We start from the raw sequence: 27,699 nt of genomic DNA on the forward strand, positions 1-27,699 counted from the left end.
TATATATGGTTAATTTGGATATTTTCAAAGCGGCCCTATCAGAATCCACATCTGTGTCTTTAGTCACAAAAATGCAGCAACTTACTTGCAAATTTCCTGAAAGAATTCTTAGCTCTACCAACAAATTCCCCACTCCAATAAGGTAGCAAGTCAAAACCTAGTTTGTTTGAATTAGCTAAGGAAAACTTGTTAAGGGAACATTAAAGATTCTTCATGATCCATTACTATACAACAAGTTGAACAAAAGTCAGTATTCTTGGATGTCTTAAGACTTGGCTCATGGAAACCCACTGAGTGACTAAAGTGTTCACACTTTAGGACCTGCTAGAATAAATGAGTGAACGAACTTGTAATCTGAATTATTGACCTGCATGTTTTTCTTGACCCCCAACTTGCTCCTTACATGTAGGCTCAATCTTTTTACTATTCGGGTTACTGTTTTCAGCAAAGGCCAGGAAATCAACTTTGTAGTAGTTAGAATGTTATCCTAATGTATATTGTTTATTGTAAATAACGGTGAGCAGTGGTCAGTAAATAGTTTTATATTCTTTTGAAAAACTACTTTGGTTTTTTTTTTTTTTTTTGGTCTTTTTGAGACAGTTCAGACTGGCCTTGAGCTCGCTTTGTGGCCCAGGCTCATTTTGAACTTGCAATGATCCTCCTGCCTCAGCCTCCCAAGTGCTGGGATTACAGGTGTGCACCACCACTCTTGGCTATTAATACTTACTTTGAAAAACTACTCCAGTCAATCAGAGAAGGCAGAAGAAATGAATAGATTCTTAGATGTATTGAATTACCAAAACTCAACCAAGAATACATAAAAATGTTGAACAGTCTAGTAACAGGCTATGAAATTGAAGCAGTAATAAAAAAAAAATCCTGCCAACTAAGCCCAGACAGGATATGATGAATTCACTACTGTATTCTAGAAGACCTCCTGGGAGGTTATAACACTAATACTCATCAAATTCTAACAAAATTGAAAGGTAAGGACTAACCCCAAAGTTATCCCTGAAAGCTATCACTACTCTGATTCCAAAACTGAAAAAGGATCCAAGCAAAAAGAAAACTACAGGCCAATCTGTAATGAATTTAGATGCAAAAGTCTTCAACAAGGTACTGGCAACCATACCTTATCTATGACAAAGGGGCCAAACACCTTCACTGGAGGAAAGAGAGCCTCTTTAATAAATGGTGCTGGGAAAACTGGCTTTCCACATGCTATAAATTGAACCTAGACCCATCTATCTCACTATGCCCTAAACTTAAATCAAAATGCATCAAAGATCTAAATTTTTTTTTTTTTTTGGTTTTTCTCCGGTACCGGGAACCGAACTCACGACCTTGCGCTTGCCAGGCAGGCGCTTTTGCCGCTGAGCTAAATCCCCAGCCCCTAAAGATCTAAATGTTAAAACACAAACACTTAACTTGCTAGACAATAAAATAGGTAAAACTCTTGAAGGCATAGGCATAGGAAAGGACTTTCTGAACAAAACCCTAATTCCATAAAAAGTGACATCAAGAATCAATAAATGGGGTATATAAAATTATAAAGTTTCTTCAAAGCAAAGGAAGCAATCAACAGAGTGAAGAGACAGCCTACAGAAGAGGAAAGATTTTTGCCAACTACATCTTGGACAGAAGACTAATATCTAGTCTTCTAGTCTTCTAACTCAAAAAATTAGAATGCCCATAATAACAGTTTCATCAAAAATGGGAAATTCAAGGGAATAGATACTTCTCAGAAGAAATAAACTAATGCAATCACTATGGAAATCAATCTGGAGACTCCTCAGTAAACTAAAAATAGAAATTTTATTCAACCCAGCTGTTCCCCTTTGAGATATTTTCCCAAAAGAGTTAGACATACTATTAGAGTGGTACATGCATATCCATGTTTGTATCAGGACAATTTATAAGAGCTAAATTTTGTAAGCAGCCTATATGTCCATCCATAGATGAATTAATAAAGAAACTGTGGTATTTATATACAATTAATTAGTACTCTCCTATAAAGAAGGGTAAATTTGAGTCACTGGTAGGAAAATGGATGTACCTTGAAACCATAATATTAAGTGAAATAAATCCGACACGCAAGTTTAAATATAGCATGATTTCTCCTATATGAGAAATCCAGTGCATAAATAAATTAAAGAGCAATATAAAATACAGATAATAGCAACAGAGAGGTAGATCCTTTGCAAATGGGAAGGGGACCAAGAGATGAAGGAAAAGGGAGAGGGGAGGGGAAGAGAACTTTAAAAAGAATTAAGATTTGTCATGTATATATGCTAACTTCCCACAATGAATATAATCATTTTGTATCATAAGTGTGTACTAAAACAAGTTTTTGGAAGTTTTTATGCATATATAGGTGATGTTATAATCATAATTTTCAACATATGTCTATGGAATAGTACCAAAAGGCTGTCTAAATTAATTTTGTTACTTGAAAATATATTTTATATGAATCTAGAATTTAGAGGAATTTGTGAAATGGATCTTTTATCATTAGATAACGCTCAACTCAACCTGAGAACAATTACAAAAAACGGTAAGGATACTATGAATGTTGCATACTCAGTGCTGTAATTAAGTTTATAGTTAGGAAATTCAAAGAAATATAACTGAAGTATTATAATCAAGTGTCAGTGAAGTATTTGCATACCACAATGATTACTTGTTAAAGACAACAACTATATATATGGAGAGAGGCTTAATATTTGTGAATTTCTCTGGGTTAAAAATGAAAACTCTGTTTGAAAGAGAAATATGTCAGTATAATAAGAGTTTGGGTAGGCTCTCATCTGAAGTCCTGTATAAATATGCTACTAAAATTAACAATATACTTCAAGACATGACTCAGTAGCAATTTTCTCTTAATGAAACACACTTCATTCAGTAGTGGATGGTGTTGTGATTTCCTTTCCAAGTTTTGAAAAGCTCTCTAAAGAATGTGTGATAGACACTGTTAAAGGAAAATGAGTAATAAAACACTCTCTAAACAGAAAGCTTCATTTATTAAATAGGGCAAAAATGCTCAATAAGGATTTGGGGATCTACAATATACTCTTTTACAATGATTCAATCCAAACTGAATATATACAATGATAATAATCATTGTGAGAAGAAAATATTTGCAACTCTCATGCCAGAAGTCTGGTCCTTTCTTCTGGTAGAAAAGGATGTACCCTATACCCATCTTTGTGCATTCTCAGAAGACTGGCCTTTTCCTACGAACCTGTCTTAGAGCCACACCACTTCAACTGCCAGGTATGCATGCAGTCCAAGCAAGTGGCTTTACTTAAATTTTAATCTGTACATGTTCTGCATACTTCACACCATTTTTGTAAGATGCTCATGAGACATATGAAGATGTAATTCTCACTGTAAGTGATGTTCAGTGGTAAAGCACTTGCTTAGCATGCATAAGGTCCTGGGCTCCATCCCCAACACCACACACACACAATCACAAGATTCTAGGAATCTAGGACACTTGATTAACCAATAACACTTGGTTATTATATGTAGGATCAGAGATGATGTAAACAGTATTGGCTATTAGTGTTGTGAGCACATAGATGTGTTGTACAGATAAATGTGTGTCTCACAGTTTGTTCCTTCGTTCTGTTCTCTGTCCTGGGTTGGCTACATAGTCTGCTTGGTAAACCCTGTTGATATCTGTGGGTCTGGTTTTCCAAAGTCCTCTTAATAACTTGATTACAAGGAGTTGCTCTATTTCTGTTGGTAATTAATTAGTGTGTTTGCTGGCATACCACTACTATGCTATAGTATTTTAAATATCATTTCCATTCAATATTATAATATTTTTCTGTTTCCTCTGATGGTTCTTCTACATTATGATTTCAATGTAAGTGACTGGAAATTCAATATAGTCTTTCTATTAAAGAATAATGATCTTTTTAAAAATCTTGGAATCTTTTCTTTCTAAAATCAGTAAATCAAATTAAACTACTGTGTACTTAATTTTCAGTTTTAACATATGTCCATTTTCAAACAGCATAAATGAATATAGAACTTGGCATAAACAAAGAAACTAAATTTAGAAACTAGAAAAGTGTTCACTATGTTTTATAAAAAATCTCAGTGTTAAAATTTTCCTTTTGTTCAAAAATTTAAGACATTTTCGCTCTTGCTAACAATTATTTTTTTAAATGTCCTTTAAAATGTTGGTCACCAAGACAACTATAAAACATGACCTACTAACTAACCTACTTTTGTTAAGTGGTTTTAAATGACTGACCCTGTTTTTCTCAATGATCCTAGATTGGTGCTGACGATGGAAGTAAAGACAAAGTCTTGCCTTTCATAAATAAAGTGACCACAGACAAATTTATTAACAAAGTATTCCTGCTAAATATTTAGTTAAACATGGCAATGAATCATTTGTTTCTTTTCAAACAAAATGCATTTGCACATTTATTTTCTTTAATTTGTAACTTTTTAAATCGTGTAATCTACAAAAATTGAAAACATGATTCAATGTTACATTTTATTTTAAAGGTTTTGCTGTATAAAGCTTGACTAAAGAAAGCTTGACTAGGAATGTGATAGTGAAAAAAGAACATATTAAAATGGTTTTTTCCCCTTATTTTAAAAAGTAGTAAGTTCAGATCCACGAGGCTGTGCAAGACACGGCTGCTTACGCCAGAGAAGAACCTGATTAATGAAATCGTGTGCTCCATGCAGTACTCTTGCCTTTATTCAGGACAATAGCTTTGAATTAGTGTTGTCAGTGATGACTAAGCCTGACCCACTTAGAACGACTTATTCATAATTCCCCACTTACGGGGGGCTTCATGCTGTGAATACAACGCAAACAGCAGCTAGTTCTTCTGCATTTAGAGACACACTATCAGGGATTTATGGTTTTTTTTTTTTAATGAATAACCTCAATATTTCAGTAAAGTTGAATGGTTTCTTTATAATCTCCTTCAGCAAAAATTTAACCTAAAGGAATATGAAGTGAAAGATGCATCTCAAAAATCTTGAGAGACTTCTGCCTAGGCCAAATATTATCTATTATTAAATTATCTGTTACTTAATTAGTCTATTTAGAAAATAGATCATACATCTCTGTAAATAGTAAAAGCCAAATTTTATTTTTTTCATTTTTTATTTTAAAGAGAATAGCAAAAAAGAACAATAACAAAATACAAACAAAACAAAGCAAGGACATTAAAAATGACACACAGTTTCAAATGAAATGATAGGGATTAACAGTGGTTGCCATATTACATATTGTTATCCTCAAGGAAGTTGCTTGGATTACCAGATGTAAGAATGGAAGATTGATGAAACCATTAAAGGGAATAAGAACTAATATTTAAAAGAACATTAGAGACAATACATAGTTTTACTAGGCAGGATGTTAGGAATTCACCAATGGTTGTTGTACTGCAAATTGTTGTTGTCACATAAATTGCTCAGATTACCAGACATAAGCATGCAAAATGGGTCAAAATATATAAAAAAAATTTAAGCATTAACTGTTCCCCTCAATAAACCACCAGACATCAGCAGTACAGTTATGCCAGCTATATATATATATAATGCCTTAGTACTTCCTTTTTCTTCTTTCTTTCATCCTAGTTGTTCCTTCCTTTTAGCAAGTAAAAGCCAAATTTTAAAAGAAAAAGAGAATAGATCTTCAGAGTATAATTAAATTGACTGCAGGTTCAAATAGGACAATTATAACTGGGGGAAATCTTAAAGTATCTTTTCAAGCAAGTACTATGCTCAGGAGCAAGTACAATGTGCAAAGGAGAACAAACAGAAACTGTGCCTGAACTTTTCTCTAGAAATTAGACTGTTTATATCAAGCCCACCATCCTAATAAAAATAATGATTTATTTGGCAGAAAATATTACTGATGCATTTCAAATATATTTTTCTTTTCGATAAGATACATAAGCAATTTATTGTACAGCTGTGAAATGGTTTGACCATTTCACAGCTAAAGCATTGCTTTGACTAAAGCAAATTAGTTAATTTCATTGACTAAAGCAAATATGATTTGACCTCTTTGTGGAAAAGAATTATGTTTAGCCAAAGAAAGGTCTGGCCTTTGTCCTCAGCTCCTGGAAGTTGATTTCTTAGCCTTGAAATGTCCTGTCTGTTAAGAGTATTTGTTTGCCTGGGGTCCTTGGGCCACACTGGGCAGTCTAAACAATATGATGTGTTGTGGGGCTTTGGGTCATGCAGTATTCTCAGTTCAGTCTTGAGGGTAGAAGTGACCAGAGCCTAAAGGTCAAGCGCCTGTCTACCAGACTGCACAGTCAGCCTACCGGACTGCATAGCGAGGAAAACTTGCATGAGCTTCCATCAGGCCAATACTCCACGGATACCATCGTAATCACTGCCTAGAGAAACAGTGCCGCCCGTGATTTCAGTGAAAGAGGACACATAGAAGGCCTGTACTTGCATGGATCGCATCTGCGTTCTGTTCACATATTTCCTTCCCTTGAATAATTTTAATCTGTTTCCTTTCACTAAAATAAACCATAAGCCTGTGTACAACTGTTTTCAGTGAGTTCTGTGGGCTCTAGTGAATTACCAAATTTGAGGGTGGTCCTAAGTAGACCTAAACTCTATAGTTGGTCTCAGAAGTGAGCACTGTCAATCCAGAAATTTATAGTTCTGCAGAACTAAGGCTTTTTATGTTTAAAAGCAGTTCAGTGAAAATTTGCATAGTTTTATTAGTGTGACAGTCACAACAGTTGTTCCCGGACAGTCCAGGTTTCTTCTTCAAGGCATATGGTAGGGGGCCACTTTGACTAGCTTTGCTGATAAAATGGGAATGGATTTGACACATAGCTAGAATTTTCAGATACAGTGTATTCTTTCCACTGCCTCTTTCCCCAACACAATTCTCAAGATTATGGGATTACAGGGGTAATATCAGAATCTCCAAATATGATATAAGGAAAATATTATAACTCCCACCTTGTTAGATGTCTGATACACTGAGTTTATGGTCTCTAAAAATTGAAGAATGAGTTCTAGGAACAATGGAGGTTAAGAGTAGGAAGATATTTATTGAGAGAGAGATATAGCCCTTAAAAGGCAGAAGGGGGCCCAAATGGGTTGCCCAGTGACCTGACTGTATATGAATATTCTATAGAGCAAAACCCACATGGGTGCAATGTGGGTTACAGCTATGCTCAGTCAATAAGATTGTAAGTGTAGCTGCTTAGGTAATATTGATCCAGTGGGGAAGCAAGGCATGTATTGAGTGGGCATGGAAAGATCCAAGAACTTCTAGGAAATGATGAGTCCAGAGGTCTTGGTCACCCACTGGGATGGCTGATGTCTGTCTAGGCTTCATTGGGCCTGGTGTCAGTCCTTCGAGGAAGAATGCAAGCCTGGTTGTTTCCTCTTTATCTTGAGGCCTGATCTCCAACAGATGTGTCTCTGGCCACAGTTGAGATGTGTCTCACCTTTGTCCTGGCTCTCTTGAGGGCCCAGCCCTATCTGACTGCCTGTAATATTTCTACCTAGCTTAGCTGTCTATAATATTAGCTCCCTCACCCTTGGTCCCAGAATGAAAATAATAGGGACCAGGGCTCACAGGAAAATTATTACATAAATGTACTGTGACAGAGAAACTTTTGTTGTGTTAAATCACTGTGATTTGCATTTGTTACTGCAGTAAAACTCAGTCTATTCTGAGTCAAACAACCAGAATCATTATTTGCTTAGAGCTTTACAACACTTCCTGCAAAAGGACTATATAAAGATATCCCTTACTGTTACTTCCATGATTCTGTACTCAGTTGAAAATGAAATACAGGGCTGGGGATTTAGCTCACCGGCAAAGCGCCTGCCTGGCAAGCGCAAGGTCATGAGTTCGGTTCCCGGTACCGGAGAAAAACCAAAAAAAAAAAAAAAAAAAAAAGAAAATGAAATACATAATAATCATTTGACCAGTATTATTTTAGATATACCTGTTTCATTGAAATCTAATTCTTTCCATGATCCTGGCTGCAAACCAAACTGTATGAGAACTGAATCAAATTCAATGGTTAAGTTCAATGTTGACCTTATGGGGAAATTTGATTTAGTTTTCATCCAATTCTGTTTATGAACAGAATCACGGAAAGAATTAAGGTAGTGGACCAAGGTACCACTGTATATAAACCAGTAATTTCATTCCTAAAAACATTCTTAAGTGGTATTCACAGAGTGCATCAAGATATACGGTCTTCATGGCATAGTTCATAAGAATAAAAACTAAACATTCATAATAGGGAATAGTTAAAGGAGCTGTGAGGTTTCCATGCAAGTGGATTTCTCATTCAGTCATTACAAAGTGTCACAAAGATACTTATACTTTAAACAAGACAGAGAGGTAGAAAAAAAGACTCAAAAAAATGGGCAAAATATGTAAACAATAATTTTCAAGATGCAAGATACTAGGCAACAGGGCTGGGAATATAGCTCAGTGGTATAAGTGCCTGCCTGGCAAGTGCAAGGTTCTGAGTTCAATTCCCAGTACCAAAAAAAAAAAGAAGAAGAAGAAGAAGAAAAAGAAGAAGACACTAGGCAACAAAAGCCAATGACCTTCAAGAGTCATGAAACAAACTAGGTAAGTCCTACGATTGCTCCATTTTACTGTCTTGGGAAATTTCTAGACTGTTACACAGAAGGGGGTACATAGGTTGAATTTGGTTGACTCTGAGCTTAGGAATAAAATCTCCAGAATAAACTGAAAGTATGTGTAACAATCCTAAAAAGAAAAGAAAGCAGTAAGAGGCCACCAAAGTGCTACTTACACGGAATATTTATAGCCATATGTGAGAACTAAAGAAAAGTCTCAGCTAATGGACTTAGCTTCCACTTTGAGAAATAAGAAAGAGAATAACTCTTTAAACCCAAAAGAAAGGAAATACAGATCAGAATAGAATATTTGAAATATAAAACAACCCAACAACTCCCCCACAAATAGAGAAAACCAATGAAACAAAAAACTGATTCTTAGAGATAAATAAAATTGATAATTCTTTAGACTGACTAACTAGCTAAAAAAAGAATGCAGGTAGAAAGTTTCAGTATCAGGAAGAGTATGATGACATCATTACAAATACTACTGACATTAAAATGATGATATAAGAATATTATGCATGATATAATTAAATGATGCATTTATAATTAAATGGTGATATAAAAATATTATGCATGATTTATTTAAAGAGACACACTTCCAAAGCACATCCAACAAAAAAATAGAGAACTTGAAAAGCCCTAGGCCTACTGAAGTAATAACATTTTCATTAAAAGTCTTCCTATAAAATAAACTCCAGATACAGTTGGCTTTGTTGTTGAATTCAACCACTTAAAGAATGAGTAATGTTTCTACACTATATTCTTCCAGAATATTCAGGAGGAAGAAATATGTCTCAATGTATGATACGAGGCTAGCATTTTATGGTATCAAAATCTTATGAAAATATTACTAGAAAAGTACAAAGCAATATGCCTCCATGAACATGGCAGAAATTCTAAATAAAATTTTAGCAAGTTGACTCCAATAATAGGTAAAAAGGATAACAAATGATGTCAAGAGAGGTTTATACCAGAAATGCAAGATTGGTGTAACACCTGAAAATTAATCCATGTAATCCATCATTTTAACAAACTAAAAAAAATCATAAGATCATCTCAGTGGACCCAAAACAACAATAGAACCCAACACTCACTGCTCATTTAAAAACTCTTAGCAAAGTAGGCACAAACAAGAACTTCCTCAACCTGATGAAGGGCATCCCTGAGGAAACCCCTGTGAATGTCATATTTCATGAGTAAAGACTGAATGCATGTCCCCCCTTCTACCAGGAACAGGACAAAGTTGTCAGTTCTTGCTTTCATCTGGAAATCGCTTTGAGGAGAGCTGACATCTTAATTGAGACTTCAAATCAATGAACACGATTGATATACCTCTTCATTTAACATTATTACTTACCACTGTACTGGAGATACAGTGTGAGGTAGGAAAATAAATAAAAGGCATTTATATTGGAAAGGAAGTAAAACAGTCTTTACTTGCAGACATCAGGACTACCTATGTGAAAAATCTAACGGGATATACTAGATTCAACAGAAACTCCCAGAATGAAGAAATTAGTTTAGCAAGGTTGCGAGATGCAAGACCAATATGTAGAAAAATTTCTTATGTCCACATACTGACAGTAAATAATTAGAAACTGAAATTTTAAAAACAATAAAATAAAAAACCAAATTACACAAGCCCTTAAAAATTGTGAATACCTAGAGATATTTCTGTAAAAAGTGTGTAGGCTTGTCACTGGAAACCTGCTGAGAGAAATTAAAGTACATCTCAATAGAGGGAAGTATCAACCATGTTCACTGATTTGAAGAGTAAACATTTTCAAGATATCAATTCCCAACAAATGACTTCTAGATTGAAGGCAACTGTCAGAGAAATCCCAGCAATATTTTTATACATAATGATGTTTGTTCTAAAATTATCATAAAGAAATGTAAGGATCTAGAATAGACAAAATGATTTTGAAAAGGAAGAACAAGTTATAAATATATACCTATTGCAATATACAGCTAGCTATTCCACTCCTAAGAACAGTAGTTACCCAACACAAAGGAAAGCACATGTTCAGGAAAAGGCATAGACAGAAAAATTCCTAGCAGCTTTATTTATAATAGCCTAAACCCAGAAACAACCCAAATGTTCTGATCAGGAGAATGGACAGCCAATACGTTTTATATCTACACATAGTGGAATACTACTGATACATGCAACAATGATGAATCTCAAATTAATCATGCTTAGTGCAAAAAGCCAAAGAGTACACACTCTATGACTTCAACTTATATAATAGAAAATGCATCATATTGTCTCCCTGGTGTGAGAAACTGAAGGAGTAAATAAGGTCTAAAATGTACAATAGATATTGTGCAATGAGAAGAACTTGTTCAAAAGGAAAAAGGAATTAGGATGGGTGAAAGGGGAAAGGACAGGAGGGAAAATGGAAAAATGCAAGTCAGTTATACTATTGCTGTCTCTTAGTTCATTAAAAAGGAAGGTGTGTTCTCTAAATATCAACTGGAGAAATTTTTATGCCCATATCTTGTACCCTGAGCAGCTATGTTAGAGATAACAACGTGTAATGTATTAACTGTTATTATTCTCCTATTATTTTGTTATGAAATTTTGTTTTATCTTCTCTCCATAAAATTAAAAGAAACATAAAAAAAGAAAATGGAAACTAATATATGTCAGAAAGAAGATGGAAATCAGCCACGGATGCTTAAATAACACATGGTTTCTCTTATTTGAGAAACTCAAAATATAAATAAAGAGCAAAATAATGTAAATAATAGGAAATAGGGAGAGCTTTTGCAAAAGGGAAGGGGACCAAGGGGAATGAGAGATGGGGGAAGGAAGGGAAAAATAATTAAGAAAAAGGGAAAGAAACAAATGGAAATAGAACTTTTTCAAATGGAAAGGGGATTAAGAGTTGGAGGGAGCAGGGAGGGACGGGAAGATAAGACAAAAAAGGATTAAGATGTTATGTACACGTACCAACTCCCCATGATAAATGTAATCGTGCAGTACTAATAAAAAATACAGGGGCCAGGGGTATAGCTCAGCGGCACAGCGCCTACTTGGCAAAAGTGAGGTCCTGAGTTCAATTCCTGGTTCCAATAAATAAATAATACATTAATAAAATTGAAAAAGATGGAGGGGGGAAGGAGAGAGGGTTAAGCAGATGAAAAACAGAATTAAGATGTATTATGTGTATGGACCAACTCCCTATGAGGAATATAATTATTTTTAGCAGTATATGTATTGCAAACAAGAAACGATTAAAAAATTTTTTTAAAGAAAGCAGATGGGGCAGGAGACTGAAGGAGCAGTTACATAGTGTTTTAGGCAACCGGGTTAGATAGAAATATTATAGGCAGTCAGATAGGGCCAGGCCCTCAAAGGAGCCAGTGCAGAAGAGGAGATATCTTGCAACTGTGGGAGAGACAGACACCTCCAGCTGTGGGCCAACCCTTAAGACAAAAGATAAAACAAATGCACCCACACATACCTCCTTAAGGCTCTAAATAGGTCTCTATCACCTTGAGAAAGCCAAGAAGAGTCACTAACTCAAACCCCTACAAGAAAAGCCCCTGTTCTCTATTCATGCCTGCTTGCTACATGACTCGATTCCCCATTTGATCCCCATTTAATCAATTTTACCTGAGTATTTATGCTTGTAATCTTATTGGTTGACTATAGTTTTGTCTCACCTCATGCCCACCTTTCGAGTCCCCATGTTTTCCACCTTGGACCCGCCCCATGTTATGGATTTGCTCCATAAAAATCCCTTGAAAAGGCTGGTTTCTTGGAAATCCACTCGGGTCCCCTTCTGTTTCTCTCTTGGACAAAAAAGCTTTCTTCCCTCAATAAATATATTCTGCTGTTAGCCTCCATTGTTCCTAAAATTCCTTCTTTGATTTTAGAGAACACGAACTCGTATCAGATATCTAGCAGGTTGGGAGTTTCTTTCCCCTACATCAAGAGTAGAACTGGAGGAGATATGTCCGCTATCTGTTCATTACCTTGGTTGCAGTCATAGTTTCAAGGGTGTCCAAACATGTGAAAAGAAGCAATTTAGGTATGTGCATTTTATTTTGCCAATTATACATCAATAAAACTTCATACAACTTTATGAGGGGGATCTGTATATGTAGATATGGACCTATATCCTGATGTAATAAGCAAAGGAAGAAGTTCTAGAATGTCACATACAGTTTGCTTTTATATTTGGTGGAAAAAAACTAGTAAGACAAAGTTAAAATCCGCAACTCTTACTATTGCAGCAAGTAACCATCCAGGGACTGATATGCCGTGTTTAACACCGCTCTCCTATCACTTTTGTTACTTAGAAAGCTTCTTTGCACGTACTGTATATTGATAAAGGAGTGCACTTTCAGGAGAGGTTAGCTTTTGGAAACTGGTACCATTAGGCACTTCTATTTGGAGAAGACGGCCATTCATTGTCCAGACAAGCGGCCACAGAGGTTTAGCAGAAGACTTGCAAACACGAAACATCCCACTCCCTCGCTAACAGGCGCCCCAGAACCCACGGCGAGCAAAAACTTCATTTAGTTGCCAGGGAACGCGCGGGGGGGACCCGGGCCTTCCGGTGGTAAGAGCTGGACGCATGCGCAAAGGGGGTTGTGAGGGTCCGTCGCGCGCCCCCCAGTCCGCCGGCCAGAGGAACGGGCGGGCTGCGCGCTCTCCGGGGGCTTCTTCCGGGCGCCCTAGAGACTGCTGGGCTTCAGCCAGTCTGGTTCTCGGACGCCAGAACGCGCGTAGATGAGTTCGTTGTTTTCCTTCTGGGCAAAATTCCGTATCTGGGGTTAGCGGAGAAGGCCGGCCTGGAACAGCTGCGGGGGGTCGGGGGGTACGGTTGTGAGGCGGGAGGGCGTGGCCTCGCCTTTTCGTCAAGCTGGGCATCTCTTGGCCCCGCCCACTAGGTCCGGCCCCGCCCCTGGATCCACCCCGCCCCCTCTCTGGACCGACCCCTCCGCCAGCCTGCTCCAAGCAGATCCCCCTTTCCGGAAACCCAGGAGTCTGTTTTGCGTAGAGTTTGGGTCCTGTATGCTGTGTGAGGCCCAGGTGGTGAGTTTCTTACCTTGTTTGTTTTCCTGCAGTGACAGGTCCTGGACCCAGGCCGGTCGGATTCGGTCACCTGTGCATCTTCATAGGGTAAGCCCAGAAAGGGTTTCATTTCCTTCCTCTCTCCAGCCTGTCTTTACTGCGTTGCTGTTTCTAATGCGTCTGATTGCTGAAAAGTGCCGAGTGTTACACGAGGTTGCGCTGCACGACTTCTTGAAATATTTTATAGGAGCGTAACACTGCATAGTGCAGAAGTTTTTATCTGCTGCCTGAAATGTTGGAAAGCACACACTGACCTTTTCTGTGAATGGAAAGAATCAGCACGCTTTCAAGTACGCCGGGCTTTGTGTTTGGTAGGTGTGACTTAAAAAAAAAAAACTTTTCCCCAAATTTGAAATTGAAAAATAAATTCTGACAATTTTCTCCTAGAAAAAATATTGCAAGTGATTCCATCAGTCATTTCTATTAGTTGTTAGGTCCTTAGAGTCCTCGGTACTGAAGTGGATTCTGGCCCTGTGCAGCAAGCAGGCTTCGCTGTCCCGGGCCTGGCTGGGTGTCCTCAGCCTCTTTTCCTTTTAGAGTCTGGAGCAGAGGTTGGGAGTGAAGCACAAAGAGCCGCCTCCGTGGTTCCCTGTCACCGCATTCAGGTGCTTTAACAGATTGCGCGCTTCAGGGTCCACACACCCCTGTCCTGGCATCTCAGAAGGTGTTTTCAATCCGAGTATGTTTGGCAAACGTCAGCCTTCATATGCCTTAATTAAAAATAAACATAACCTGTTCTGAAATAAAAAGCTTTCAGTTTAAGTAAATGTATCTTAATATCAGAGAGAGGGTTGAGAAACTAGAAAATTGCTAATTACTTATACAAATGTGAAAATACCAAAAAGGTAGGAGGCGCTGTCTTAGGAAAGAATCGAGTGATATCTGTATTCCTTATCTTTTCTCTCCTTGACTCTGTTTTATTTGATTTGGGTATTTTTCAAAAACTATAGCTTTTAGACTTAGAAGGAAACTTGGAGGTCGTGTCAGCTGCACAGAACAGAAACCTTTTTGACAGCATTGAAACAAATCGTGTTTTGTCCTAGGCTTGGATTATATTTAGTGGAAGAAGGTATTGCTCCTTGACACAACTGATTCTTTTGCTAAAAGGCTGTGTGTTTTAAAGCACTATATTGGAGAAGAAGTCTCCAGCCTTCTTTCTAGGATATGCCTCTCCCGGTATTGCACCAGTGCCTGTGATTCTTGACCCCTTAGCAGTCTGCTTTTCCAGCATGCCACTTTAGTAAGTAGATTAAATAATGGACATTTGATAATCATTTGTTCATTTTCTTCTTGCTGCTTCTAACGAATTTATCTAGGCTATTGAGCTAGTGTTGAATCTTTATTCTGTTATGTGTAGTATTTACACATTATCTCTGTTGTTAGGAAAATTGAAAATTTTAGCGTTGTTAAGTACCTTTTGTGAGAAGCACTTGGTGATGGTTCATAAGACAGTTGCTTCAGTTGCTGCTCCTGGTTGGTTTTGAATGTTCTAACAGGCTACCATCTGCTTGGTGATCATTCTCTCTTGTCTGTGGGAGATTTCTTAGACACTTGTAGAGAACCTGATTCACATGGTCACCTGATATACCATGTTAGTAAACAAATCAAAAAAGAATTCGGGCATAGCTGTTAAGTGAACGTGAGTTATCACCATTTTCTATATGCCAGGAAGCGTGGTTCATGCTCTAGAATTGTGCTAAGTATCCAACTCACTTATTGTTCTCTTTTCAGAAGTGTGGTTTATAATTTTGTTACAGGAATATCAGAACCTCCAAATATGATGTAAGGGAAATACTATAACTCTCAACCTGTGAGATGTCTGATACACCAAGCTTGTGTTTTCTAGAAATCAAACAATGAATTCTAGGAACAATGAGTTAAGAGTAAGGAGGTATTTATTGAGAGAGAGATATAGCTCCTGAGAGGCAGGAGGGGGCCCAATTGGGTTGCCCAAGGATCCGACTGTGTATAGATATTCTGTAGAGCAAAACCCACATGGGTACAATGTGGGTTACAGCTATGCTCACTCAATAAGATTGTAAGTGTAGCTGCTTAGGTAATATTGATCCAGTGGGGAAGCAAGGCATGTATTGAGTGCACATGGAAAGATCCAAGAACTTCTAGGAAATGATAAGTCCAGAGGTCTTGGTCACCCACTGGGATAGCTGATGTCTGTCTAGGCTTCATTGGGCCTGGTGTCAGTCCTTCGAGGAAGAATGCAAGCCTGGTTGTTTCCTCTTTATCTTGAGGCCTGATCTCCAACAGATGTGTCTCTGGCCACAGTTGAGATGTGTCTCACCTTTGTCCTGGCTCTCTTGAGGGCCCAGCCCTATCTGACTGCCCGTAATATTTCTACCTAGCTTAGCTGTCTCTAATAATTTGACAAGGCCTTATATTCTGATTTTGACTTCTGCCCACCTTCATAATTCCAGATAGTAACTCTAAGGCAGCAGTCAACTTCCTTCAGTAACCAGGGAAGTAATCCATCTGACCCTGAGGACTACTGACCTGATCTGAGATAGGTATTAGTACACCATCAGTCTCAGGTAGCAATTCTTCATTTACATATGTTTATCAAATTATGTCACTAATCTCTAGCATAAAGAATGGCCTAGAATATATAAAGAACTCAGAAAAATTAGATCCTCCCCAAAATAAAAGACCCAATAAAAAAATAGACAACTTAAATGAATAGATACTTCTCAGAAGTACAAATGGCCGATAAATGCATGAAAAAATGCGCATCATCCTCAGACCATCAAAAAAAAATGCAAGTTAAAACTACACCGAGATACTGTCTTACCCCAGAAAGAATGCTTATCCTCAAAAAAAAAAAAAATCTAATAATAACAAATGCCGGCAAGGATGTGGGGAAAAAAGAACTATACTGCATTGTTGGTGGGAATGTGATATATACAGTGGAGCACTATGCTGCTATAAACAATGATAAACTTGAGGCATTCATAGGTAAATGAATGCAACTTGAGAGCATAATGTTAAGTGAAATAAATCAAAAACATAAGCTCAAAAATTGCATGATTTCTCTTATATGAGAAACACAAATAACAAAGTAGAAGAAAAATAAATAGGAGATAGGGAGAAGTTCAAATACTTTCCTAAATTACAAATTCCATTGTTTAAAAAATATTTCAATATATATGCTAGTTGGTTTCATTCATAGTACTAGTTTATCTTAGTTTATTGCAAAGAAAGATTAGTGTTACTGTTTCTTTTTTGTAAGAACCTTTTTGGTTTATGTCTTGTAGGAACCTTTTTGGTTTATGTCTTGTAAGAACCTTTTTGGTTTATGTCTTGTAAGAACCTTTTTGGTTTATGTCTTGTATTCAGAGTAACTACTTTGAAGATAATGATGCATAGTATAATAACTGTTGTTATTATTTGATTATGGAATTTTATTTTTTCATAAAGAATTTTAAAAAAAGAAAAAGGAATGGCCCAAAGGCAGACACAGAGGGACAGATACCCTGTGTTTGTCATGTTCTGTCCCATGTAGAAGGTGGAGGGTCGGAGGAGAGGAGGGAAAGGGGATAGAGGGAGGTTGGATAATGGATACCAAAACACAGGGAGGTAGAAGGAAGACGGTCTAGCGTTCAATAGCACAGTGGGATGACTACAGTTCACAATAGTATTTTAAGAAGAACTAGAAGAAAAGAGTGCAAAGGCTTCAAACATAAAGAGATGATAAGGAAATCAAAATACTCATTACCTTGATTTGATCAGTACACATTGTGTGTATGTATTGAAATATTACAGTGTACCCCATGAGCAGTACATGTATTACATATTAATAAATTTTTTTAAAGTAAAAAGAATAGGTCGCAGTCATGGAAATAAGCTCTATTTAGAAATCAGTGGAAAGATTCTGCAGTAAATGAAACTGTCATCTGATTTGGAGCATACAGTTACTTGTGTATTCTTGTTTGGGTGTTCCCTGAAGGTGTGCTCCATGGCTCCTGTCACCCTTATTCTGGACACTATATCAAGGAGGAAGGGCCACGCTTACCTTTTTTGGAAACAGTGGTTTGGCTGATAACAGAAGAAATGATGGCAACAGGGAAATCAGATTGTACAAATTGAGCCCCAGTGCATTCCTGTGTCTGTCCTTCAGACCACTGCTTTAGGAGTAGAATTCAGAGAGAAATTGAGAACTGGAAAGGGCAGAAAATAGAGATTTAAAACAAACCTTTAGTGGATAGATAGATTGCCTTGGCTGCCTCCTCTGTGTAGTTGAGTGTGCCTTACAAAAGCAGAATGCATTCCTCTCTCTCTCTCAAATTTGCCTGTTTGATTATTGTAACTGCGATGATGTTATACACTGCTAAAAACTAGAACTATTTACACAACCTATAAATGAATGAATGTAGTCATTTAAATATTAAACATTTAAATATTTTGCAGTGTCTCTCTATAGATGCTATTAAAATGTGGATTTTCACAGCCCTTTGACTGTCTAATCCATAGCCTTAGTAAAGCTTCAGATATCATTCCTGGCAAGTACTGGAGTATTTCATTAATCAGGCTAGTTTTTTTTCTTTTTTTGATGGACAGAAAGTAGTTCTGGAATTAATTTCCTAACAAAACTCTTCAGTGTATATAATGATATATAAATAACATAAATATAAAATTACTGGATGTTTCCTTATAATTCTGATGAATATGTTTTGTGGTGTTTTGCCGAGATAGCAAGTGAAGTCAGATGGATGTTGGTGAGTACCTTGTGGCAGCAGTTGCTTCATTTCATTGGGTCAGAGTGAACTGTAACTTGGAAGCCTTCTTTCGGTAAGCAAGGCTTAAAAAAGGAATGATCAGTTTATTAGGTTTAAAAAGAAATTACTGGTGTTTTAAATGGTTACATATATATTTTATGTCAGGGCTTTCAAGGTGATAGAAATCAATTATGTCTTATGTTCTAAAATGTCTTTTATTGATGCAGACTCATAAAATTGTTTCTATGAAGTTTATAATCTTCAGATGAATTTTATGATCTGAAAATTAATGTCCACAAGAAGAAAATTAAAATATTACTTTTACTACATTATTGGTATTCACATAATACCCTTTATTTATGGTGTTTGTATTATCAATAAATTGACAATTTAATGACTTTAGTACAATCAGATTTAATATGTAGCATAATCCTTTGTTCAGAGAACTGTGAGGCAGTTTTCTAACCTGGTATTTAGGTGAATGCTTTGTTTTATTTTTGGCTTCACTGCTTTTTTAGTACAGGATATCAGGGATAATATTTTTGTTAATAATTTAGTGAAATTTTAACTGTCCATTTTATAGGTTAACCAAATATAGATGACAAGAAAAATGTTAATGAACATGCTCTGTGTCTGAGTTTAGAATCCAGCTTCCATCCCTTTACCTTACTGTTTATGGAACTAGCATTAAAGAGTAGATCAGTAGCATGCACTCTGAATTATGGGTAATCAGCAGTTTCATGTAGTCTCCGTTATATTCCTGAATGCATAACTGGTTTATTCAAACTAAATGTATACAGTAGCTCTTTTTTGATACTTGAGATACAGCTTTGCAACTCTTTTTATTTTTCATTTCAGTTTTCCATACTTTAAAGATGACTTTCCATTCTATTCGGTGACTTCATAAGTCAGTCCTGCTTCTGGGATTCAACTCTATATTGTGGTTAAGAAATGTTTCGCATCAGACAGAGTGAATCACAAGACAGATATATTTACATATTAAATAAGTATTTCATTAGATTTGAAGGTATGTTTCAATTATGACACTCACTATTCTGTATATACATTCCTAACATTGAAGGATGAAAGGAGCATTAGTTAAAATTCAGAACCATGCTTACTGTTATTTTGCTTTTCAAATAATACTTAAAATTCTTTGGATTCTTACATAACATATATGTAGAAAATGACCAAATATATTTGAGTATATTTGGATTTCAAATTTGTTGGAACTTAGCTATGTCCCAAGCTAATACCTGTGGATTCCTGTTTTCTTTGGGCCGGGAGAGAAAATGCCCATTCTTTTGCTATTTATTATTGACTAGAGAGGGTCTGGTGTGGTGCTTTCACAGAGTTCTGTTCCTGATAAACCTATCTTCCCTAGAGTTTTCATGTACCTGCTGTTATATGAAAACTGGATCACTTGCATTCGTTTTAGAATGATGCTTTGACTTAAGGAGTGAAAACAGTTCAGAAAAATTCATTGGACAATTTAGTATAACAACACAGACTGCAAAATTCATTAAATGCTTACTACGTGCTGCCATATAAAATACTTCAGTCCTCATGACAACTTTATCAGATGGGTACTACTGTTCTGCCACTTTAAGATGAGAAAACTGAGGCATAAAGGGTCATTTCCTCCTACAAGATCACATGGTTAATGAGTAGCTTAGCTTGAGACTTACCCAGACCTATCCTTTTAATTATAATATTCTGTAATGCAAACCTCCCAGGAGTTCTTGGCAAAATTGCAGTGTGATGCTTCCTTTTTTGTAGGATCTGGTAAGAAACTATAATTGACCAGGGGAAAAACCTGGGACATCAATGTATTGCTTCGTTGGACGTTTCCTCTCAGAAGCTCCCAACCACTCTTCCCATACACAGACTCATTCACATACCGTTCTCTTTTTCTTATAGTGAAGCTTGTTCCAACCTCAGTCGTATCATTTAGTGTTGCAGTTTACCATTTAAGAGTAGGTTTGGGGACAGGGATATAGCTCAGCAGTGCAAGCACCTGCCTAGCAAGCACAAGGTCCTGAGTTCGATTCCTGATACCCCCCTGCAAAAAAAGAGTAAGTTTGCACGTACTCATCTTAGTATTGCTAGCACAAAGCAGCACCTATCAATGTGTGGAAGTGGAAGATTACCACTAAATTTGTGTTAATTAAATAATTTTTCATTTTCTAATATTACTCTGTATAGGTAGTGTTAATTTTTGATGGAAACATAAAAAAGATCAAACAACATTTTGTGCTATTTGCAGAATGAAGAGGAGTGATTGCTCTGTTGTGAATACAGTTATCCAGTCATCACCAGCAGTGAAACAGCTCAGACTTGGGTTCTGCCCGTCCCTGGAGCAGACTCACATGCACACTGTTCTCCAGGACTGGGGGAGTTTGCCTCACCATGTGGTATTACGAATTTTTCAGTATCTTCCTTTAATAGATCGGGCCCGAGCATCTTCTGTGTGTAGAAGGTGGAATGAAGTGTTTCATATTCCTGACCTCTGGAGAAAGTTTGAATTTGAACTGAACCAGTCGGCTACTTCATATTTTAAGTCTACTCATCCTGATCTCATTCAGCAGATCATTAAAAAGCATGCTGCACATCTTCAGTATGTCAGCTTCAAGGTAAGGAAAAGAAGCACTAGATACAAACATCTGTTTATATTTCATTAGCAGCATTTTTTAAATATGTGGATCTTTGAGGCACTCAGTAAATTTTCCAGAATTTTTGTCCCGGAGTGTTTCTTGTTTTTCTCTAGTTATTATGTAGGTTGAAATGAAGAACTTGAACTCGAATTGAATAACTTAGCCTTTAGCATTCTTCATCTGGATGGTATTATTAAAAATCAGATAATCCTAAAAGATTTGAAAATACGAAATCTTTGTAAAGTTAATATGTCCTCATCTCTGTTTCTCACTTTATGAGACACTCTGTATAAAGAAAATATCCTTTATATCAATTGAAGGAATAGATAATATTTTCAATTGAATTCTGTTAGATAATTTGGGTTATCTGTTCGATAATTTACATAATTTTATTTCCAGTAACTCTGAAGATAAAACTTCAGAAAGTTCAGATTAAAAATTGTCTTTACAGGTTGATAGTAGTACTGAATCAGCAGAAACTGCTTGTGATATACTTTCTCAGCTGGTAAATTGTTCCATCCAGACTTTGGGACTGATTTCAACAGCCAAGCCAAGTTTTATGAATGTGTCTAAGGTAAGGATACTATGCTTTTTTGTGAGATAGAGTAAATTCTTAAATATTGCCAAACTGGGAAAAAGGATTCCTCCTCTGTTGATTAGCACTTGTTTTTGTTTAAGGACTTCATATGTGCTTTCATTCTTTAGTTCTATTTTGTAATTTTAGTCATTGTTTTCACAGTAGGAATCATTAATACAAAATTTGTTTGTGAAGAAGCGGGGGAGGGGGGATTTTTTCCTTCAGGGTAGCTGGAAGGGGAAAGACCTGACTTAGGTAAGTGAGGGTCTCTCCTGATGGGAAGCTCTGTTTTCTAAGGTGTAAGCAGGAAGTAGAAAAGGAGGCGTTGTTGGGGTCAGGTAACAGTGCCCTTACTTGGCCTCTTGCTGCCGTCTCCCCTATTAGGGGCTTCATGCCCTCCATGAACACAAAGCTGAGTGAACTGATGGATATCCCCACCTCCAAAGGAGAAAAAGTTCTTACTGCTTGGTCCTTCACTGATAACACAAAGCAGAGCAGTATTTTTATATTTAAATGTAAAAGCAAAAAAATTATATATGGATATGTGCAAATGTGTGTTTTTTTCTAAAAAAAGGAAATCATCCTGATCGCTGAGTGCCAAATAGGGTTTAGTTTCAGGTAGGGGTGGTCAGTGTAGCTCTTGGTCCTTCATTTTCAAGTGAGGGTGTCCGCCCCACCTGTCTGCAGGAGAAGGACACTGGATGGTTAGCAGGCGGTTGTCCAGGCCTAGCTGTCACCTGAGCCTCGTGGCTGTGTTTAAAGACACACCACACATACCCATCCACACTTGGGTTTAGAAGTGTGAGTTGGCAGGTCAGCATGAGCATGTCATGTGTGCAGGAATTCTTTTCCTACCTTTTAGTGTAATTTTACAGAATTGCCTTTTTGCTTCAGTTGTTTCCTTCCACTGTGCTCTTAGAACTGGGGACAGGGCTAGAGTTAAAACACTTGTAATTTTGTATGTCAGCACAGAATGTTCCTTGTAAGTTTCCTAAGGAGTTGCTTCTTTCATAATAAACTCCACCTCCACTCCTACATTTTCCCTCCTGCTTGTTTGCTGTTTTTGTGCTGGGTGCAGCAGGCCGGCTGTGGTTTTCTCTTGTCATGATGACTTCTACTTGCCGCGGCCAGTATGCTCAGTCAGGTAACTACTCATTGTAAACAATGTAACTGTCTAGAGCAGTGCTCACAAATCAGCCTAACATTTGTAAGATCTTCAAAAGAAATAAATAAATAAAATTAGATGTTAAATTTACCATTTTCAAGTGCTAATTTATTTTGAATATGGAGTATAAAAGGGCAATCCTGGATATTTTATCTGTAATTCTATAGCCTTTTGGAGATGTAACAGTGTTAGATTTAACTAAATGAACTGTCCTAGTTGGAGCAATGCTTGAATTCATATAGTAAGTAGAAACTCCAGTAGTAGTTTTAAAAATGTGACTAAAGTTTACTTCTTTCACGTTAAAGAAATCCACAGGTGAGACAGTCCACAGCAGGTATGAAGTTACTAGGAATCTAGGCTCCTTCCAGCTCCTCCACTCTCCCCAAGATGTTTTCATAATTTTCATTGTCTGAGATGCTCTCTGAGCTCCATTGGGATCCTGTCCTTGTTCTAGGTGCCTGAATGGAAGAAAAACCAAGGTAAAGAAGGGCCTTCTTCTCAAGGAGACTTCCCATAAATTCACAGGATACTTTGTGTCTCGGTCTGGGACCGCAGCAAATTTCAGGAAGAGGAGGGGATAATTTTTCAGCAGCAGACCCAGCTAAATATTGGGAATAGACAACCAAAGAGAAAAGATGAACAGTTGTTAGGAAGCGGCAGAGGTCTTGGCCACAGGAACTACTGTCTTCTCTTCACTTGGGCTCACTTTGAGTGTTCCCTCTACAGACAGCCTTTCCTCCCAAAGCTCCTTTGCTAAACTAGCAATAGCACTGTGCTAGTGTGAGCAGTCCTTGAAGTCATGTAGTAGAAACGCCAGCAGTAACTTTGAAAATGTGACCTCCTCCAGCTACTCTCTGCTGTTGCAATACTTTATCTCCTTTGTCATTCCTTGGTACTTGAAGCTACCTTACTTATTCATTTACCATTATTTATTCTTTTTTCTCTACTCCAAAACATGAACTCATTAAAAGAAGAGATCCTGTCCATTTTGTTTACCGTATTAAACCCAAATTAAAACAATGCCTGAGGTATGATAAGCACTAAATTCTGGTTGTCTATAAAACTAGCTAATTGACACCCCCCCCCATTGTAGGGATAGAAGAGTAACAGCATCTTTGCACTCAGCAACTGGGTCAAGGCTGGCTGTCTTTCAGTGAGCCTTTCTGCCAGCATGTTTACTTTTAAAGAGACATGCAGAAAAAAGGGGTCATTTGGGAATTAGAGTAATGTAAACAATCAGATGGAAACTTATACTTTTAAATAGTTATTTCCTTGTTTAGGAACTGTAGAATCAAATGAGCTGGAAATTTTTGTTACATTCTAAAAGTTCTAGCTACTGTTGCATGTCAGCCTCCAGGGCCAGCTGCCAGGATGCTGCTGCCCTCACTGGAACGGGCACCAGATATTAGCAAGCCTCATCGCAGGCCCTAAGTTCAGTTAAAATGAGCTCAGTCGCCTCTGGCAAGGTTGGGGTTCTCTCCGAGACTCAGTTTTTTTTTTCACTTATACACTGAGGAAAAATAAGATACAATCATATCATTTTTGCTAAGCATAATAATTATTAAACAAGTACATTGTTATTATAATGAAATATGTACTTTAAAGCTTAAATGTCCTTTAAGACTAAAATGATTGAATTAAAAGAAAAGTAAACCTATTTATTAACAGGAAAGAGACATAGTTCTTTAATAATTTTGTACCATGATATTTAATAGCCCATCACCATGTGAAAATTTGTATAAACCAGTGTATAATTAGTGTAAATCAGTATACTTCTATGAATAATTAGTGTACATGACCAGTTTAGTCATTCTAATAGGGACAAGAGGTCCTTGAATAGAGTCCAGCTTGATTTTGAGGAAAGAAAAGTGAACATGCCTGATGGGTGTGGTTTTCAAACTTCCTGTCCTTGGATCTGAAAACTTCTAAAATTCGCATTTTGAAGTAAAAATATAAGCTTCAGTTTTTACATTTTCAAGGCATGTGAAGATTTGGCTGTATTTCATTTGGATGAAGATTTGGATATGTTTTCATTTAAGTAATTTGCTAGGAAAAGTATGTCACCCGAGATTGTAAAATCTCTTCTCTCCCTCCCTCCTCCCCTCACGCTCTTCCTGCACATTTTTTGAACATCTCCTATGAACCAGACACTGTTTTAGGTCTGGAAATACAGGAATAAATAAAACAGATACACATTTTTGTCTTTTCTAGGGAAGGAGTTGAAAGGGTCTAAAAAATATATATTTCAGGCTTTGAGAGCCTTATAGCTCTGCGTGAGATAGCTCTAGTACTAAAGGCCAAAACAGACAATGCGTAAATGAAGGGGCATGGCCACCGGACAGACGTTATTTGTGGACACTGAGTTCCGTGTGTCTTACAGGGCTCACACATATGATTCTTTATTTTTTTCAACACATAACCTCCTTCCTTATCACTGGGACAAATATCTCACGCCTGTGGGTATTCAAGGAGAGCTTCACGTGGGCTCACAGATTCAGAAGTTCACATGCATATTTAGCAGGTTGGAGCACAGAAACAGCATTGTGGAAGGGCCTGCTGTGGAGAGATTCTGCTCACGTCGTGGTGGCCTGGTACCAGAGAGGAGAGGAGAGGAGCTGGGGAGGGAAGTGCACCCTTGCAGGGCGTGGCTCCAGTGACCTGCCACTTGCAAGGAGGCCTCACCGGCCCCCAGCACACTGAGCTGTAGTTCCGTGATCCAGTCCTCCCTCCCAAAAGCCCTACCTCTGGACAGATGAGGACACTGCAGATCTAAACTGTAACAGCACTTCAACAGTGCAAAAATTCTTAGCTCATGACCCATACAGTAACAGACTGTGTGCTGGATTTGTCTAGTGGTTCATCATTTGCCAACCCTTACTCTAGGAAGCAAATATAATGATATCCTTTTAAAACTGAAAACCAGATTCTTAAGGTTGGAAATAACTGGAAAATCTATTTTATGAAATTTTGGAAACTTTTTCCCTCTGACCGTTCCATTTGTCAATTTTAAAAGTGTAAAAGTGCACTTTGTTCTAAAAACACCTTTCATTGGCTAATGGTACTATGAGGACAGTAATGTATTAATTTTACTATATCATCATGTGTTGATATATTTTTAATGAATTCTTTTTGGTTGAAGCTGTAGAATTTTAAATAATGTTTTCGTACTCTTTTTCTTATTGCCATGCAAGTCTCATTTTGTGTCAGCACTTACAGTTGTGTTCATCAACTCAAAGTCATTATCATCAATCAAAATTGAAGACACACCAGTGGATGACCCTTCACTGAAGATCCTCGTGGCCAATAATAGCGACACTCTAAGACTCCTAAAAATGAGTAGCTGTCCTCATGTTTCATCTGATGGTAGGTTACATGTTTTTAAAGACTGAATTTTTTTATTATAGTAAGAGTAACAGTAGAATTTTTCTGGGATTTTTTTGAAAAGGGTTTTGCAGTGTAGTTCATGGTGACCTTGAACTTGCTGTGTAACACAGGCTAGCTTCAAACTTGTGATCTTTCTGCCTTAGCCTCCTGAGTGCTGAGATTATAGGCATGTGCCAACATGCACAGCTTTAGAATTTCTTATTGAAAATTACATGTTATGAAACATAATTCACTGATGTGATTTTATTCAAAATAGATATTAATTTTCAAGCTATATATTATTTAAATTGCTTCTTTTGCAAATATTTTAATATTTTATATATACAGATATATATATATATACACACTTTGTATTATCTGCGTAGTTAGTATCTTTGGAACCATCTCAGAAATCCTTAGATGGCTGTTGTAGGAAATAGTGAATAATTACTATCAAATTTAAATTTACAAAATATTATATTAGTATGATTCTTTGTTAAGAAACTTTCTCAATTTCCCACAGGAATCCTTTGTGTGGCTGACCACTGTCAAGGCCTTAAAGAGCTGGCCTTGAATTACTACATTCTAAGTGATGAACTCCTCCTAGCACTTTCAAGTGAGACTCATGTTAATCTTGAACATCTTCGAATTGATGTTGTAAGCGAAAATCCTGGACAGATGGAATTTCATTCTATTAAAAAACGCAGCTGGGATGCACTGATTAAACACTCCCCAGGAGTTAATGTTGTTATGTACTTCTTTTTATATGAGGAAGAATTTGAGACATTCTTCAAAGAAGAAACTCCTGTTACTCACCTTTATTTTGGTCGCTCAGTAAGCAAAGCAGTTCTGAGACGGATAGGTCATAACTGCCCACGACTGATAGAGTTAGTGGTGTGTGCTAATGGCCTTCAGCCTCTTGACAGTGAACTTATTTGTATTGCTGAACACTGTAAGAACTTAACAGCCTTGGGCCTCAGTGAATGTGAAGTTAGCTGCAGTGCGTTCATTGAGTTTGTAAGACTCTGTGGAAGAAGGCTAACCCAGCTCTCTATCATGGAAGAAGTTCTGGTCCCGGATGACAGTTATAACCTAGAAGAAATTCACACTGAGGTCTCCAAATACCTGGGAAGGGTGTGGTTCCCCGAGGTGATGCCTGTCTGGTAACCAGCTGCCAACGATTCTGAACTACTTTTTTTTTTCCTCCTTAAGATTAGCTGCTTTCTACCTATGCAAATGTAAATTTTATGATACCTTGCTGAAATATTTTAGGATAAATGTTTTATTGTTTATAAAGTGTCTTAATGCATGGCTGCAGAATATTTTGAAAAAGTGTAAGAAATTTGAATAGCCAGAAATCTATTAGTGTGGCGCAGACAGTATGTTAGATTAGATGGTTGATAGACTGAAAACTCCAGATGGTCTCTCAGCAGATTCCTCAGCCTTCTGTAAAGGTATATTTCGGCTTACTAAATAAATGTATAACTTGGATCCCTTAA

The 27,699-nt window shown here is 37.1% G+C and overlaps 1 protein-coding gene and 1 pseudogene across 12 annotated transcripts; both read left to right on the forward strand.

Annotated features, from left to right (window-relative positions):
- LOC102003213 overlaps positions 1–13,373 on the forward strand; it is a 14,026-nt pseudogene extending 653 nt beyond the window's left edge.
- On the forward strand, positions 13,216–27,699 carry Fbxl21 (F-box and leucine-rich repeat protein 21). 12 transcript variants are annotated; one of them, XM_005376490.1, is made up of 9 exons: positions 13,216–13,373; positions 13,708–13,762; positions 13,902–14,025; positions 18,419–18,514; positions 19,300–19,468; positions 20,708–21,074; positions 21,547–21,669; positions 26,029–26,200; positions 26,724–27,699. In XM_005376490.1, exons 6-9 carry the CDS (start codon positions 20,709–20,711, stop codon positions 27,365–27,367), a joined length of 1,305 nt encoding a protein of 434 aa, XP_005376547.1. In that variant the 5' UTR covers positions 13,216–13,373; positions 13,708–13,762; positions 13,902–14,025; positions 18,419–18,514; positions 19,300–19,468; position 20,708; the 3' UTR covers positions 27,368–27,699. The 12 variants fall into 12 exon arrangements, with proteins under 12 accessions (XP_005376547.1, XP_005376545.1, XP_005376546.1 ...); XM_005376488.1 differs by lacking the exon at positions 13,902–14,025 and adding an exon at positions 16,147–16,260; XM_005376489.1 differs by lacking the exon at positions 13,902–14,025.

Source organism: Chinchilla lanigera, unplaced genomic scaffold, assembly GCF_000276665.1.
Source record: "Chinchilla lanigera isolate Chin_1 unplaced genomic scaffold, ChiLan1.0 scaffold00007, whole genome shotgun sequence".
Taxonomy (NCBI): Eukaryota; Metazoa; Chordata; class Mammalia; order Rodentia; family Chinchillidae; genus Chinchilla; species Chinchilla lanigera.